The sequence below is a fragment of the Sus scrofa genome, chromosome 17, assembly GCF_000003025.6.
Source record: "Sus scrofa isolate TJ Tabasco breed Duroc chromosome 17, Sscrofa11.1, whole genome shotgun sequence".
Lineage (NCBI taxonomy): Eukaryota > Metazoa > Chordata > Mammalia > Artiodactyla > Suidae > Sus > Sus scrofa.
In genome coordinates this window covers 25,681,141-25,700,124 of record NC_010459.5, presented here as the reverse complement: position 1 = coordinate 25,700,124, position 18,984 = coordinate 25,681,141, and the positions used below count along the sequence as shown (strand labels likewise).

The window sequence follows — 18,984 nt, the reverse complement described above, 5'->3', positions numbered from 1 at the left end:
ATTAAAAAGACAAAGCTGATCAGAGAAAAAAAAGAGATCAGAGTTTGCCAGGGATAGAGGCAGGAAGAGAACAGGCAGAGTACAGAGGATTTATGGAGGAGTCAAAATATTTTGTATGATAATGATATTATAAAAATGGACATATGCCACTTAACTCATGTCCAAACCTACAGAATTTACATGGTAAAATGGTAAAAATATACCATTTTGGTGAGTGATTTGATAAAAGGGGAAAATATGCATGTGTAGGGGCAAGGGTCTGTGAGGAATCTCTCTGCCTTCTCATTTTGTTGTAAACTTAAAATAGCTTTCTCTTGGGATAGAACACAATGGGAGACAGTATGAGAAAAAGAATGTATGTATATGTATGACTTGTTCACTGTGCTGTACAGCAGAAGTTGAATCAACTATACTCTAATAAAAAATTCAAAACATACAAGTTTAATTTTTGTTTTCCATATAAAAATTGCTTTTAAAAAATAGTCTTAAAAATATATAGCCCATTTCTAACTAACAAGGACCTACCATATAGCACAGGGAAATCTATACAATATTCTATAGTAACCTACATGGGAAAAAAGAATGAATATAGATATATATCTAACTGATCCACTTTGCTGTACACCTGAAATTAATACAACATTTTAAGTCAACTATATGCCAATAAAATTCAAATATATATATATTCAAATACACACACACACACACACACACACACACACAGAGCCCATTTCAGTGGATTCAAATTGCTATGATTACCCAAGCAGAGAGCAACATGTTGGGAATAAAATACAGAATCTGTGGTTTTTATTTTTTTAATTTTTATTTATCACTTTCATTTATTTTGAGCATTCTTTTCCTTTTTATTTTTGAGGGGGGCATAGGGGGCAGTGAATAAAATGGGGATGAGGAGCTGAGCATTTTGAATAACTCCAATGATTCTAAAACTATAAATGGATATAATGATTGGTACTGTTCAATAAAGAGTTATTCCATTCTAGGCAGAGTGGCATATGGACGCACGGAAAATGATACACACTATCTCATAAAAATCAATCAAGGAGAAACAGACCAAGACAATTTCATACAGAAAGCAAACAAGCCACATTATTTAGATGAATAAAGTAAATATGATTTCACTAGAGGAGTGGAAGTCTTGACAGCTCCTTTGCACAGATGCCACTCATGCAGCAGAGGAGCCTAATTGTCTATACGTGCCTTCAGCTCCTCTGTCAAGAGGAGCAGCCCTGTGGAGTGGAGACGTCATTTCTTCGAGTAACCAGATGTGACAGAGAATATTATTCAGCCTGAACTTTTCAGGGCATATTACAAGGTTAGCCTGGTCTGAGAAGGTCCTTTGTGTATGGAACCAGAAACCCATTGCTAAACAGAGTTTCCCACACCCTAACACATAAAATTGGTTTGTAGCAGAGCAGGATGGAGACATGAGATCAGGTGAAGTATTGTAAAATGGTCTCAGAGTTCCCATTGTTGCAGAGGGTTAACGAATCTGACTAGGAACCATGAGGTTGCGGGTTCGATCCCTGGCCTCACTCAGTGGGTTAAGGATCCGGCGTTGCAGTGAGCTGTGGTGTAGGTCACAGATGTGGCTCAGATCCCGAATTGCTGTTGCTGAGGCATAGGCCAGAGGCTACAACTCTGATTGGACTCTTAGCCTGGGAACCTCCATATGCTGCGGGTGTGGCCCTAGAAAAGACCAAAAAAAAAAAAAAAAAAGGGTGGGGTAGGGTAGGGTGGGGTCTAGAGAACTATAATAGGCTTTTCTTTGCACATAAATCTAAATATGTCATCTTTGTGCCTGTAGGACTCATCTTTTTCAATGTGCCTTATCTCTGCAGGGCTCAATAAAAACTTGTCAATAAAATGATTGTGTGGATAGATGTTCCTTTGGAATTAGCTATTCTTTTTTTCCCTTTTTATCCATTCTATTTTTTTAGATTTATTTTTTTATTAGGGTATAGTTGATTTACAGTGTTGTGCTGATTTCTGCTGTACAGCATAGTGACCCAGTCATACATATATATACATTATTTTTCTCAAAATATCTTACATCATGTTCTAGCTATTTGTCAGGAGGGAATTAGCTATTTGAAGGGAAGATAGAGGGAAGAGTAGAAAGTACTTGACCTAGGACTCAGGACACCTGGCTCTAGGTCAACCTTGCTCATTTCTAAGCTTCTCCTAAGCATTTGTTCACCATGGACAGCAGTCAACTCTTTTCTGTGATTCTGGGAGCCACTCTTCCCTACTACCAGGGGCACAAAAATTGAAACAACTTGGGTTATCCATGGTGGTTTGTTGTTGCAGAACTGAGATAATAGCCCACAGTGGGATTCAAACTATGATTTATTAACAAGAACAATATAACTGATTTATATCAGGTCTAAAATGACAACCACACAGTGAGTGAGACAGGGGAAGAGTCTCACTCACAAACAGTCCCTTTTTAGCCTAAGGCAAAGTTTCCATATATAATCTCAGAAATGAAAATTTAAGAATATGCACTATTCCTTTGGAATATCAGGGAATAAGCTACTTATGGAGTGTGCTGGGACAACATTACCATCCTGGATTTTCTTTTTGGCTTCTAAGTTAGGGGGCTTGTTTCAGATTATGTATTTGTGTGTTGGAGGAGGAAGGAGGATGCATTTAATCATTTGGTTCTTAGCTGGAATAAATTTCATGATCAAACCGGCTGCCTCTACCAGCCATTCACGGTGGCTTCAAAGACAATAATTAAGCTGTTAATATTCCTGATGTCATTAGCCAATGGCAATGGGATCAAAGACACATAACCTGATTCCATAGTAGCATCATCTGTTAAAAGAGATGGTGCTACCTGCTTCCAGGTCATGAAGGTTTTCCTAGGACAAAAAGAAGCCTGGGAGATCAAGGTTCCTTCACTTCACTACTAGCTCAACTTGTTATCCTAGGTTTCCTGTACATGACCACTCTGTTATACTTTCCAAATAATAGCCTTTAATACCTGCTTCTACCTGTCAACAAAATCCAGACTTCCAACATGATGTGGATGATCCCTCGTGAACTGACCTCGGTTCACTTTTTTTGGCCTCTCCTTCTATCTCTTTTCGTGTCTAGTCAAGCAAAACCAATTGTAATCCTTCTAAAATCTCTGTGTACTTTATTTCATGGGCTGCACCATCCTCTATAAGCCCCCTTTCATTTTAACTTGTTGAAATTATGAGCCTTAATGTAAATCCACTTCAACTTGACATTGTCCTCCTTGTGAAGACTTCCCTTCTGCTGACAGTCATTTCTTCATCACGTGTACTATAACACAGCTCCGTCACAAAACATACTGCCAGGGCTCTAGTTGCTTAAAAAGAGCTGCTCTATTTCTGATTTTTCTATTTTATCTAACTTATGTCCTCAGTGTAACAAATGAGGTTTTGATGTCCTTCCTGCATTCCTTTTACCTCCCTGGAGGTCACGTGTAGACAGTACCTATACATGCCAAGGTCTTCATGTATCCCTCTGCTTGAGGCTGGGCTCTGACTGTGGATGTATGCTTGGTCTGTGTGGGGCTGGCAGAAGTACAAGGGGTTTGATGTTCCTCAGGTGTAACCCTCAACCAAGGAAGAATGGTGGCTACATTTCCTGGCTTGCTCACCCTTTGATGGGATAACTCAGAAACATGTTAACTCCCAGGGGGTCCAGTAGTAGAATGTTGTAGTAATGGTCCTTATTTTGTTTATGTCTCTATCAATGCCTTTGATTAGTTCCCTCCCACACTGGCTCTGAACTTGGCCATGTCGCTTGCCTTGGCCAATGGGACTTAGTAAATGTGACACAACCAAAGACTTAAACAGTGTCTGCACATCGGGGCTTGATCACTCCTCAATATCTGAAAACTTTCTTACTTATTCCCAAGTCCAAGTCTCAGTGTCTGATATCATACTTCCTTACCGAATGTACTAAATATATGTTGAAAGAAATGAATATTTTGTTTCCATCCTTTCCCCTGCTATGACTGTCGCTTCTGTTATGTTCTTTGTCCATTGGTTTCAAACTCTCATAACTTTTCTTTAGTCCTTTCCTCCTTTCTAAGTTAATGGCCAGGATGGTTTGTTTCAGGCTTCAGCTGCTGGGTACAAATTTGTTTCATGAGAAGCCTCACTGAAAACCCTCCAAGGTTTCTTTGGCCTGATTCTGCACCCCCACCCATGATTCTGCTCCTGGACTTTGGGAGGTCAACAATAGCTTGTTTCCAGTGTTCCTGTTGTGGCTCAGTGGTAATGAACCAGACTAGTATCATGAGGATGTGGGTTTGATCCCTGGCCTCGATCAGTGGGTTAAGGACCTGGCATTGCTATGAGCTGTGGTATAGGTCTCGGACATGGCTCAGATCCAACATTGCTGAGGCTGTGGTGTAGGCCGGCAGCTGTAGCTCCAATTCCACTCTGAGCCTGGGAACTTTCGTATGCCACAAGAAGCAAAAAATAAATAAAAATATAAAATAAAAAAATAGCAGCTTGTTTCCTATCCTTCTCCCCATGTCACAGGCTCTGCAAGGTCTCTCTTGGGCTCCCATTCTAAGTTGATGTTCCCTAGAAATGCAGTCAATGGGAACTGACTAAAATTGACCTTTGCCTGCCAATTACCTTCTTGTGTTTGAACTTCTATCATTTTTGAAGAGAACTGTTAGCTTCCTGATGAAATTGATATTTCCCCCGTCACAGAAGTGGAGAACAAGCTAAAGGTGAGGAAAGATAGGATTTGTGAATCTGCTTATTCTCCTCTGTCAGTGGCATCTTAATTTCTCATTAAGTCATAAAGTTTTGGGCTGTTAATGGTACTTAATTAATTGATGTTATTAACACAGGCACAAATTAGGACACTCTGATAACCTTTCCTTATAACTTTTCCTAAAATGCTTGGTTTTCCTGACTGCAGCATCTTATGACACATTTGTATGTCATTTAGTGAGCATCTGATGATAATGCCAAACCTTTAGTTTTTTGTTTTTGTTTTTGTCTTTTTAGGGCTGCACGCATGGCATATGGAGGTTCCTGGGCTAGGGGTTGAATTGGAGCTGTAGCTGCTGGCCTATACCACAGCCTCAGCAAAGTGGGATCTGAGCCACATCTGTGACCTACACCACAACTCACGGCAACGCCAGATCCTTAACCCAATGAGCACGGCAAGGGCTTGAACCTATGTCCTCATGCATTCTAGTCAGATTCGTTTCTGCTGAGCCACAATGGGAACTCCTAGATTTTTTTTCCTAACCATTTATTTTTATATTTATTGGGTGCTCTGTAAATGTATAGCAGTGTGTCAGTCCCTATGGAGGTAGTCCAAGAAATATAAAATTCTATTCTATTTTTTTACTAGGTGTAAATCCTATAGGTTGTTTTTGGTGTGGAACCCTGCAATCCTTGAGCAATTTTGTTTGGGAAACTGGAATCCATAAAAATTCTAGGGTAAAATTGTGAAAAGCAGACCTGAAACGAACTGGTATCGACAGACCAAGTTAGTTTATGTGGCTAATCACTCATAGATCTCTCACCCAGGGTGATGGTTCTGATGATGCTTTGTTTGAACCCCGGCCAGGAAGCCACAGGGTTCAAATGCCTATTGCAAATAGGAGCATAAATGTCATGTTTAATCTCTTTTTCCTCATGTGTCAAATTAAGGGTTAAACTAATGCATTTCCAAGATCCTTTCAGCTCTGACAGGCTGTAATTTCATAATTACAGTTATTATTTGTCAAAATTTAAACGAGTCTGGATAAACCAGTTAGAATAATCAGCCAGGTATGTCACAATATTTTGGTGGAGTACCAGTCTCTAAGTGTCTGACAAGTATTTAGAAACCATTATTCATAAAAACCATTAAATACCACATAAATTTAAGTCGTTGTAATAATACTTTTCTTCTTGTCCTTTCTTTACCACTACACGTCTCGAAGAAATTGTCTACACTCGATACCCCTTCCTCATCATACTTACTGCACTCTTCACAATTTGGCTTCCTTCCTGCAGCAGACACTATCACTTTCCTGCTCAAATTCCTTTGGGTCTTAGCATTTAGTGCATGCAAGCCTCTGAATCTATTTGCCTGAGAGTTTTCTCTGGTGGCCAAGTTCTTCTGCTCTGTTTGATTCCATGCCAGGTCAAAATGCTGGAGAGTCAATGCCACTTAGAAATAACTATCAGTCATGAAACAATGTCTGCTTGCAATTGGCATATAAATACCCAGCTCTCTCACCCTTTAGTCAGAATGACTCTGAGATATGTGTTCTAAACCAGCTCCTAGAGTTTCCTAGTGGGGTTGAGCCCTGGTTAACCACAGTGACAACCTGCTCTATAATGCACGCAATTCCTGGCTTCCCTTCTCTGTCTCAATTCCCTATTCCCCTACCAGTATTTTTGAGAATTGTTCATTGAATAGACAACTTGCATTTAATCCTTGTCCCAGGGGCTACTCCTGGGGATGCAAACCAACACACATCTCCTATGACTCTAAAACCAATGGCCGTTGTTGCCCCATTCTTTCTTTCTTAATCCTCATCTCCATTCCTTTCACAGCCCAGCACGCTCTCAATTATCCTTTTCTGTCTCTAACAGTCCAAGTTCTGTCTCCTATTTCTTCCTCTATGCCCAAAGTTCTCAAATTTTTAAAAAAAATTTTTATTAAAGTATAGCTGATTTACGGAGAAGGGAAGCCAGGAATTGAGTGTAATGTTTCCTTGATTTCTGCCATATGGCATAGTGACTCAATTATATATATATATATACAGTCTTTTTTTTCATACCATCTTCCATCATGTTCTAACTCATGAGATTGGACATAGTTCTCTGTGCTATGCAGTAGGACCTCATTGTTTATCCACTCTAAATGTAATAGTTTGCATCTAGCAACCCCAAACTCCTGGTCTATTCCACTCCCTCCCCTTCCCCTGGCAATCACAAGTCTGCTCTCCATGTCTGTGATCTGTTTCTGTCTTGTAGATAGGATCTAAGATTTTGTCCTAGAACTTCTTCTCTTAATTTTTCTCTGAACACTCTTTCTTGGCAGAGCTGTTTAGCTGTGGCATGATGGAGGTGCATGTGGATGGATGCTTGTGCACTTGACTTTCAGCCCCTTGACCTCCTTCACCTCTCTTTCACCTCCATGAACCTCATTGTCTGGAAATGCTCAATTTGGGGAATCTTGAGTTCCAACACCACGCTCATTAACCATAGCTCTCTCCTTAAGTCTGCCTCTCTTCTATCTTATGGATAGTCCATTGTTTAAAAACTCCATTTTTCTCTCTCCCAACTTCCACTACTCTAATTTGAGTGCTATTTAAGAAAATGACTCAGTTGGTGCTACTATAAACCCACTCTCCGCCACTTGGCCCCTCAGTACTGGCCAGAAGTTTTTGGTTGTGCTTTATCAGCATCCTCTTCCATTCCCATTAGCAGTGGATAAAATTTTATCTCTTTTGAAGCCCCACCCCAGCACTGCTTCCCTCACTCTAAGCCTTGACCTCGCCTCTTACATCTTTGAAATAACTGTCACTCCTAAGTGGATATTCTCCTGATATCGTTCTCTGTGACCTAAAAACTGAACTTCATCTGCCCATTCTTCTCTCTTTTATCTCAGAAAGAGGAGAGTTCCTTTTTCAAGTTCAGGCTAAGCTCTTCATTTTTCAGTAAAAGTCAGTTAACCAAGAGATGAATGAAAATGAAGAATTTGGGATTGAACAAGTGCTGGTAAAAGGACTCGTTATGAAATTAGAAGCAATCTTAATATAGAACTAATATAAACAAGGTTATTAATTATGGTCATAAGCAGAAGGTTAAATATTTACATACTAACTTGACATGAAAATAATTATGTGCCTAACAAACATTGGAATAGAGGAGGAAGTGTTAGGGTGTTTATTTCCTCACTTTGCAAATCACAGATAATTTACTGAAGTTGAAAATTTTAACTAACTAAACACGTGGTTAGATCTATCTGTCATTTATACATAAAATGACCACAAACTTCTAAATTTTGTACACAATAATATTTTTTCTTAATTTCAGGGAGCTCTATTGGGAAATAATATCTCTTTTATGTATCCAATTTATCTGAAGTTTAACGATTTCCTCAGTTTTCTTTCAATTTCCTTTCTTTCTGTTAAATTCTATAGTAATTAAATAATTAAGCTGTGTCACACTGGGAGCTATGTCTAGTCACTTATGATGGAGCATGATAATGTGCGATAATAGAATGTGTACATGTATGTGTAACTAGGTCACCACGCTGCACAGTAGAAAAAAAATTGTATTGGGGAAATAACTATTAAAAAATGAAAAATTTAAAAATTTAAAAAAAACAAAGTGTGTTTAATATGATCCCAGTTCTGTTAAACAATTTATCTCTTCTCTCTCCATATACAGTCTTACAAAAGTATCTACAATATCGTTTACCTAATGCTGGCAATGATTATTTCTGAGTAATGTGATTTGGGGTAATAAAAGATAATACTTTCTTCCAGTGTTTTTTTGGTATTACTTAATATTTTTTAAAAAATGAGAATGTATAACATTAGCAAAACAATAATATTACTATATTTTTCATGTGATTAAGGACTGTTACCTTATCTCAAGTTATTTAACTTGATTATTCCCATTCAAGGCATTCACAAATGCCACAAAGTATAAAATACAGCCCTCACATTGAGGTATTTGCCATCCTCCAAACTGAATAATTTACATATTTTATTTCTTTATTCATTTAACTCTTAAGAGAAAAGATGCTCAATTGTCTAATACCAACATGAATTACATCATACACTCAACAAGTATTCATTGCAGGCTTAGATTTGTCAGGCATTGTGTTTATATAGAAAGCAAGATTGACAACGTTGTTACCCTCAATTTGTATTAAAACTTTGAAACAGTGAAACTCAAATGTCCCTGGTCAAAACTATTTTCTCTAATGTTGTTAGCAACAGTTTGCAAATGTTTTAAATCTAAGTTATCATCTTCATGATCTTGACGTCCCCAAATAAATAGTTTTATACCTCTCTCATCTTTCTTTAAGATTTTTCTACCTTGACATAAAGTGAATCTATTTTTGGAAAAACTAGGAGAAGAACTGGATGTTTAGGGGAGTTGGTGCCACATTTAAAGTTACCAATGAGGAAACACTCTAGGATCCAAGAGTCCCCTTCTTGTTCTTGTCAACTTTCTAATGGGGAAACAATTAACATACTGTAAGATTCTTAAATTTATTTCATTCTATGTCAGAAAATTAAGAGTTTATGTCAATGTTTCACTTTCAACCTAAAAGTTTATTATTTTCAATTATTCTCATCAGAGGATCTCAACACGTCACAACATTATCCAAAAGCCATGGTCAAATGAGCTTTTGGGACAAAAACAATTTGTCAAGAGAGTTTATTGCTTTTTCTACATATCTCATGTAGAAGCCATCCATTAATATGCAAACATTACATTTAGTATAGAAGTGTTAATTCAGATGTTATTTCTTGATTCCCTAACCATCAGTGGATTTTATACACTTAATTGTCTTTAGCTATAATGAATACATCTTAATAGGGAAAGCCAAGCTGTAACTCCTGTTTTTCAACTCTCCTGTGATTATTTGAATCTTTTTTTTTGTCTTTTTGCTATTTCTTTGGGCCGCTCCCGCGGCATATGGAGGTTCCCAGGCTAGGGGTCGAATCAGAGCTGTAGCCACCGGCCTGCGCCAGAGCCACAGCAACGCGGGATCCGAGCTGCGTCTGCCACCTACACCACAGCTCACGGCAACGCCGGATCGCCAACCCACTGAGCAAGGGCAGGGACTGAACCCGCAACCTCATGGTTCCTAGTCGGATTCGTTAACCACTGCGCCACGATGGGAATTCCTGATTATTTGAATCTTAAATAATAATCCGGAAATAGTACAGGGTTTCTTTTTGAAATTATGAATCTGAGAGCAAATGTAAAATAAAGCCACTGCTACACTGGGAGAAAAACATTTGAACTTCAGGATTCATGTTTTATTTTTAAAGCCTGACTGAGCAGTTATAGCTGAATATATAATTATTGCAAACTTAACTATTAGCATCACTCTGTGATGTACTGTAACATTATGATCTACAGCTAATAAGACTTTTGAAATAGAAACTGATTTCAAGATATTCATTCATCAGAGAAAAGAAGGTCTAATTTCTCCCCTTCTTTTGTATTTTGATCAAGTTTTCACTGCAGGTTTCATTTTCTCTGCTTAAAGAGCTCAGCTAGTCTACTACTGATAATTTCTAAGTTGGGAATTTTAGGGAAACACAGGAGACTGTTGGTCAGTGATTTGCTAGTCATCAACGACTTCTATTTCCTAGCTAAAGTTCTGCCTATAAATAAATGGATACAACAGGGATAGTTTCTTAGAGACTAATTCTTCAAGTACCTTCTCTCTGAGGCTATATCATCATCTTGTGACCCAAGTGTCTTTAATAGTTAAGAAGCACATAATGAGCACCTACTATGAGTAGGGTATATTGGTTGCCAGTGAAAGGGACAGAGTGTTGAATGAATCTTATATTCTTTTTTTTTTTTTTTCTTTTTGCCATTTCTTGGGCCACTCCCACGGCATATGGAGGTTCCCAGGCTAGGGGTCTCATCGGAGCTGTAGCTGCCAGCCTACGCCAGAGCCACAGCAACGCGGGATCTGAGCCGCGTCTGCGACCTACACCACAACTCACAGTAACGCTGGATCGTTAACCCACTGAGCAAGGGCAGGGATTGAACCCTCAACCTCATGGTTCTTAGTCGGATTCGTTAACCACTGCGCCACGACGGGAACTCCTGAATTTTATATTCTTGCTGGAGGATACAAATCACAAAGACCTGAAAATTTAGTTGACATTATGAGACAAAAATAAAAAAACTCCCACAAGTCTTTAAAAGTTTATTATTACAGTGATTTGGCATGATTTGGCTGCAATGTTTGGAGAGTTGCTTAAGCAACTTAAGAAATGGAATATTTATCGAGAGTGTACTGGTTTGGGTAGTGCTGGTTGTTCTAAAGATAAACTCCCAATTCTCAGTGTCTTAATATAATAGTTTAATTTCTCATTCATTAAGGTCTTCTAAATCAGGAATCAGGGATCTAGGCTCCTTTTATCTTGTGACTCTGTCATCTTTGGCATTTGTTTCCAAAATTATTGTTCTCAATCGCATTAAGCCTCATAAGAGAAAAGAGTGTGGAAAACCAACCTATGGAGAATTTTTAACGCATCAAGCCCAGATGAAGTGCACATCAATTTATAACACATTGGCTGGAATTGCCATATGATTCCCCTACCTGCAAGGCAGGCTGGGGAACGTAGTCTTTCTGCGGCTCTTATAGAAGAGGAAATTAGTTTGGTGATTAGCTTTATGCCTTTGTCAGAGTTCTTTTATTGGGAAGTTGAGCTGGAAGTTATTAGAAACTCAGGTGAAACATTTGCTTCTCCCATGACCTGGATGGACTTTCATGGTGCCTCGTCTCCACTGTCCACTCTGTAGCAACAAGTCAAGATAAATACCTTGATCTATAATGAATTATAGGCTGTGGAATTATTTGGGCTAGGCCATCTCATGAATTATGGCTAACTCATGGATAGGGTTTCCATTGGGTTGAGTGTATATTCTTCATGCAATTAGTTGTCACTCCTAAGAAAGTACAACCCACAACTGCTTTCTTGAGTAAAAAAAAATTGACTATGTCACCACCTTATTATTATTACTACCAAAACTGTTTTTATTCTGTATACTCAGCACTATGTCCAGAACCTTACATGTACTATATTATTGATCTTTCACAACTCTCATATATTATTAACCATTTCATATAAAATTTGCCTCTGAGGGATTTCATAACCTAGCCAAGTTTCCAGTGCTGTCTGACAGCAAATCTCATCATCTTTTCCTTTCAGCATCACTGTTCCTATTTTCCCTTCAGCCACAGGAGGGTTATTGGGCATGGTGAGTGCTGTGACTGGTTTGGTGACTGGTCCAAGAGAAAGGAACAGATTTTATGCAATGGAAATGCCAAAGAGATAGAGAGTACTCTGGCCTAGGAGGAAGATAAGGTCAGAGAAGGCTTATGGAGTGAGTTGGAACTTAACCTAAGGCATAATGTATTAAGATGGAGTCCAAAGGAATTCATAGCAGCTGTATTGGGGAAGTAGTGTTCTGGGCCCCCTTTCCTCCTTGGTAGTAGATCTTGTAGTTCCAGAAAAACTGTCCTTTAAGGGTTTCTTAGATAGAATCTTTTTGGAAATACTTACTATCAAAATACTTACTATCAAAACTATTTCTGTCCCCCACCTCCCCTTCCATTAAACCATACTAAGAGGACAGGGGAATATGTTTAGAGAATTCTTCTTTTGACTGACAGTTGATTGCATGCAGATATGAGAGTAAAAATATGATTCAATATTGTTGAGATATTAAGACATCCATAAAGGGTTAGAATAAATATTCAAAATACATATATCTGAAAAAAGATTTCTATCCAGGGAGTTCCTATTGTGGTGCAGTGGAAACGAATATGACTAGTATCCATGGGGGTGTAGGTTTGATCCCTGGCCTCACTCAGTGGGTCGGGGATCTGGCATTGCAATGAGCTGTGGTGTAGGTCACAGATGCAAACTGGATCCCACATTGCTGTGGCTGTGGTGTAGGCCAGCAGCTGTAGCTCTGATTTGACCCCTATCCTGGGAACTTTCATATGCTGTGGGTGCAGCCCTAAAAGACAAAAAAAAAAAAAAAAAAAAAAAGATTCCTACCCATAATAGGCAAAGAACCCCTACAAGCCAAAAATTAAGACAGATGACCCCAAAGAAAAAAAGACCAGAGCAAATACTATATAAAAAAGGCTATCTGAATCACCAATAAGCATAGAAAGAGGTATTCAGCTTCAACTGTTCATCAGGGGAAACGTAAAGTTAAGTCACAACTAGATGCCACTACATACACATCAAAATAGCTAAAAGGAATAAAACAGCAAGTGTTGGTGGGAAGGTGGAGCAATTGGAATCTTCACACACTGCTGGCAAGAATGTAAATTGTCAAAACTACTTTGGATAACTGTCAGTTTGTCTATGGTAGGTAGAATTCTGAGAGGGGCTCCAGTGTTTTCGCCCACTGCTGTATGTGCCCTGTGCAGTCCCCTGCCCTTGATTATGGGCAGGACTGTGACTAGGATGAATTTCACTTCTGTGATTAGATTACATCATATGACAGAGGTGATGTGGATTATCAAATGTAGTTAAGGATCCAAATCAGTTTACTTGAATTAATCAAAAGAATCAAAAGAGAAATTTTCCTGAATGGGCCCAACCTAATCAGGTTAGGTGGGATGTTCCTTCCCAAAGGAAGAGATTTGAAGGGGGAGAGTGTGAGAAGGCTTATAGAGGAGGTCATGGGTCAAGGTCATGAGGGTAGCCTCTAGAAGCTGACAGTAGTCTTGGTCCGGTAGCCAGCGAGAAAGTGAAATAAGTCTCCAGGTCTACAACTACAAGGAGCTTAATTCTTGTAAAAACCTGAATATGGGAGCTCCTGTTGTGGCTCAGCAGATTAAGAACCCAACTGGCATCCATGAGGATGTGGGTTCGATCTCTGGCCTCACTCAGTATGTTAACAATCTGACGTTGCCGTGAGCTGTAGTGTAGGTTGCAGACACAGCTCAGATCTGGTATTGCTATGCTGTAGTATAGGCCAGCAGCTGCAGCTCCAATTCGACCCCGAGCCCAGGAACTTCCATGTGCGCAGATGGGACCCTAAAAAACAAAAACAAACAAACAAACCCCTGAACATGTTTGGAAGAGGATTTTCCCTTAGTCCTGCCTCTCAATGAGGACACAGCTGGTCAATATCTTGAATTCAGTCTACGGGGCCTTAAGCAGAAGAGCCAACTAAAGTGTGCCAGGCTCCTTATTCATGATAACTAAGAAATAATAAATTTGTGTGGTATTAGACCCCTAAATTTGTAGTAGTTTGTTATACAGCAACGGAAAACTGATATTCCTAGGGATAGTCCCAATGGGAAGGTATAAATGCATACACTGCAGTATCCATAGAAGAAATATTTATAAGAGCCTAAAGCTAAAAACTACCCAAGTGAGCAAGAGGGGGATTTATGGAAGACTGATCATATCGTATCTCTTCATCTGGGTGTGGGTTACACAGGTGTGCTCAGTTTGTGAAATTTCATCAAGCTGTGCTCTTTCCTAAATTATATCAAACTGTAATAAAACTAAAATGGCCAGAAGTTTATTCTTTCATTATATAACAGCACAATTACTATTATATTAAAAAAAATTTAAAAACATTATATGCTTAAATGTGGTCACATGATTTTACCTGTGTAATCATCAGTCCTACATGGGCAAAAAAATAAAATATATCATAGTGAAACAAAAACACTTCATTATCCTTTGTTTGGATTTATACCTGAATTCTCAGTTGATTTTTGGCCACCCTTGACATGTTTCTTTAATAAATAATTTTCTTTTTCTTTTTCAAAGAAATTAAAATTGGTAGTGTATTGAGAATGTTAAGGTAATCTTTAGAATAATGCCTTTGTCATTATTATTGCAAACTCATTCTCCCAGAGATATGCATCCTCTCTGGTGAACTTACATCTTTGGGCCAGGTCACGACAAAATAGAAAAATTCAGTTTTAACACACCTTTCCAAGGGTAAAGTTATAGGTATTTTTATTCTATTTTTGAGAGGAAACATATTTGTGTGCTCATGGTCTTATAAGAGTCAGGCAAAATAATCAACAAATACTCATTAAATACGCTGTAGATAGGCAAATGTGCTAAATACAGAGGCCATCAAAGGACATAGCATCTTGGAAGACTTATAAGCAATCTGAAGAAGTATATAGTCATACACATTAGTGAATGACATATGTTCATATGTCAGTACAAGATAATTGCCTGATATAGAAAACGGCAAAAAGAAATAAAGGCAAGGAAAAAATCTGAACTCTAAAATGGTGCCCAAAAGGCAGAGTTCTTGGCAGTCAGGGAAGGCTTCTTGGAGGCAGCATGATAGAAAAATAAAATTATTTTCCGCAAAGAAAATTTGGCTTTAAATCTGAGGGTTTTTTTTTTTTTTTTTTTTTTGGTCCACTTTCCAGATATAAGCAGTTACTTTTAATATCTTGGAACTTTAAGTGTTTAATCTGAGAATTAGAGCTGATGACAATAATTTCTACCTCTTAGGTTCATGAGATTAGATAACTTAGTAAAAGATCAGGTACCTCCAGGTGGATAGCCCACCCTCATTTAGGATGAATAAATAAATTTGCTGTCCAACACTAAGCCTCTGGAAGGATGAGGCAGTTGGGAGCTGGCGGGTATCCTAAGTGTTAGAGGGAAGAAAGAGAAGGAGGTACTGAGGGTTTAAAATGAAAAACAAATGTTGACAAAAGCACAGTACAGCATGATGAAATCAAGATGGGACAGTGTTTGGGAGACCTGGAGGAGTAAATAAAACTAAGAAGTTTTCTTACAGGCTGTCAAACCCAGTGATATGCTGGCTCTGATGAGGGAACTAGAAATATAGAAAATTCCATCCCTGAATATTTACCTGTTAAGCAGGAAGATAATAACCCATATTTACTACATAAATGAAATGACTAGATGACAAGTGACAAAAGGTTCCAGCTTGTGTCATGTAGCCTTTGCTTTTTTAATCCCACAGGAATCAGGAGAAGGGAAATCTCCTGCCATCAGGGAAGATTTGACGCTCAAGCTTGGGGGGTGGGTGGACATGGATCCAATGGAGGAAAAGTGGGTTTATTCTAGACAAGCGTAGCTTTGTGTAACAATTCATCAGAAGTTTCTTGCTATAGACTGATTTTTTTACCTAGATATGTATCAGAACAAAAATCATCTGGATAAGAGATAATACTTCTGAGAGGTTATGGAGAGGTAAGGAGTTATGGCAAGGTTAAAATCCTATTTCTCCTTAGATAGGAATTGCAGGTTTGAGGCTGTAATGCAAAACCAGTGGGTTCCTCTCCAAGAGAGAATGAGAGCGAAAGAGGTTTAGGTAGTTTAGGTATCGGATTTCGCCCCAAAGTAGGAGTTACCTGAGATTTTAGGATAAGTATATTGAGAGGATTCTGATTCATTTATGATGAGATTGTCTTGCTCAAATCCTACCACCAAAACTGTAAATCTTTTATTAAGCTGTTTACCTCTGTATTTTCAAAAAAGGTAACTCTTGGAGAATTAATATGTTAAGCCATTATCAGCTTCAGCTATACCTAGATTTGGTTACATTTCTAAGATCAAATCCTAAGGGTATGCCCACACCATGGAAAGCGGTGTGGTAGGGGAAAAGAGTAACAGGTATTTTTGCATCAACTGCAGCCTTTTTGCAGAGCTGATTTTTTTTTTTTTTAAGAGCCTAATGCCACAACCCTTTTCAGCATACCCTAAAAGCCAGTACACTCTGCAGAGCACTCAGCTTGATGTGGTACGAGTAAAGAGTTTAAGTTCATCTCTGAAAGATCTGTGTTTAAATTCTTGGCTGTATTCATCCTGGGCCCTTATCTGAGCCAGTTTCCTTTTCAGAACCATAGGCTTAATCATAACAGTAGCTTCCTCAGACTTGTTGAGAGGATTAAATAAAGGGATGTAAAGGGAACTCTACTTAATATTCTGTGATAACCTGTATGGGAAATGAATCTGAAAAAGAATGGATATGTGTATATCTATAACTGAATCACTTTGTTGCACTGCAGAAATTACAACAACATTGTAAATCAACTATACGTCAATTTCTAAAAATGAAAAATAAAAAGTGTATGTAATGTAGACTCCCTCACATGAAGGTTCCCAGTAACTGTCAGCCAATAATAGTTACTACTGTATTTATGGCGCCTGGGTCCTGAATCTTACCAAGTTTCAGGGCGGGGTGGGAAGGAAGGAGGGTTTGCTTGTTTATCCTGTTGGCGACACTCAGGAAACAGTCCCCAGGCCCGAGGCCAGAGCGGCAGCGGGCTGCTCCTTCAGCTGGCGTCTCCTCTCCCCTGCTCCACCCACGCTTCCCGGGAGCAACAAGTTCCTTCTGCACGACCCACCCGCGCGCCACTGACAGCCCCGGCACCTCTTCCCAGACCTCTGGCAAATTCGCTGTCAAACCCACGGGGGGGGGGTCGAAATCGCGGTGGCCAACGCCCCACCGAGGCGGGAGAACCCGCCGCAGGTGAAGGAGGCTTCGCGGCAGCTGGGAGGGAGGCGGGAGGCGTGGGAAGTTGGGACCAAGGGACTGAGTTCGCGCTGCCCTTGAGAGGCAAAAGCAGCAACCAGAAGCACCCGCTGTTCAACTCAACCTTCTGTCCTGGGATCAAGGGGGAAGACATGGGGCCCAGAATCCCACAGACCTCTATCCGGCCAGCCCTCTGGTTGCCAGATCTCATTCCGACGTCCTCTAGGCTCTGCTGGCCTCGACTTCTCCTTGTACCCTCACCCCACCTACCTCTCGCCAGGTCCCCTAAGGACACTTGAGATCGCTGGCAAGATATTTCGCAGGAGGAACAAATAGGTCAGCCCTGGACCCCATCCAATGCTCTCCCTCCCCCTCGCCCTCCCAGACTGGGTACCCTGGAGTCTCCAAAGGAGTTCCAAGGCATCCTAGGCTGGGAACCTCATCCGGCTGCCGAAAGAGTTGAACTCTGACAACTTCTTGGAATGGGGATCCCCGCCTTCTTGTGGAAAAGCCAAGCCGACCGCCCACATACCAGGAGAGACACCCCGACTTCTCCGTAGAGAACTCTCCTCAAAAAATCTGCCTCTCCAGCGCCTACAGCTCTGAGTTGAGAGCTAGAAGGCTGAGTACACTTCGGGGTGGGTGGTGGTGGTCGCGCGCAAGAGTGGGAAGTTCAGCGCTTATTTTTAGAACGAAAAACCAGTTTTGTCTACAAGTCTCCAGGAGCCAGGGAGCTGTAGTCCCTAGAGCAAGGACTGAAGTCGGGGAGGGAAGTCCTCCTGGTGCGGGGTTCGAAAAGCACGGGGATGAATTGCAATGTCCAAGCTTGCAGCCCTGTGGGTCAGAAACTAAGCTTTCTCTGAGAGATGGGGGCGGGGGCGATATCCCGGACGAGTCAGCCAACCCCAAGCCCAGATGTTTAGCGCTTCCTACCTCCATCCCCTGGCAGCCCAGAGAACTTGGTAGCTCGGACAGCCGACCGGGCGCGCCGCATTGTTTGAAAGGTGTTTAGTTACCCTGTTTTGGTCACCAAGTCAAAGAGTAATAAATTGTTTTTATGACCTTACGAGTACAATTTGAAGGGCATTTTAATTACATAACCTGTGAAAGATCACCGGAGGCAATGTCGTGTTAAAGAGTCCATGGCAGAATATCTGCATCGCACGAGAAAGAGAAAACTTGCAAATCTGCAATGAGATTGCGCAGGGCTGTCCCCGTTTTGAAACAACAGGAGAAATGCAAGGGAGAGCTTACCTTTCGGACTCCAAAGCCGTGTTCTGCTGCAACTTGGCGAGCTTCTTCCTCTCCCCCTTTATGCAACTCCACAAGAAAATGATTTGTGAAGACCGGTCTTTCGGCAGACGCAAAAACCGTGACACAGAAGAGGAGCCCGGCGGCCGCCTTCCACTGGGAGACACAGCCACCTTTCATCTTTCTTTGGGAGTGAAAAGTGGTGTTAGAAGGCGCGCAGGCTGGAGGAGCAGTGGTCGCGCAAGGAAGGTGCAAATAAAAAAAAATATGTATATATATATATAGTTGTTTTTTTTTTAATCTTTGTGTATAGAAAGACTGATTAGGGTTTGGAAAGCAAATCAATGTGTGTTCTGTAGCATCTGACTGGCGGGGAAGCCGTGTAGTCAGGCAGCCCAGCTTGCTCGCAGAGGTGCTAATGTGGGGAGCTGTGTGTATCTCAGAGAAAGAGCGAGTATATCTGTGCTTGATGCTAAATCTGCATTTTCAG

General features: G+C 40.2%; 1 protein-coding gene across 1 annotated transcript in view; it reads right to left on the bottom strand.

The window, feature by feature from the left end:
• Window positions 1-18,701, bottom strand: part of PCSK2 (proprotein convertase subtilisin/kexin type 2) — a 239,267-nt gene extending 220,566 nt beyond the window's left edge. The window contains 1 exon segment of the mRNA NM_001004044.1: window positions 18,498-18,701. Coding sequence (NP_001004044.1) covers window positions 18,498-18,674 — 177 coding nt within the window. The 5' untranslated portion in view covers window positions 18,675-18,701.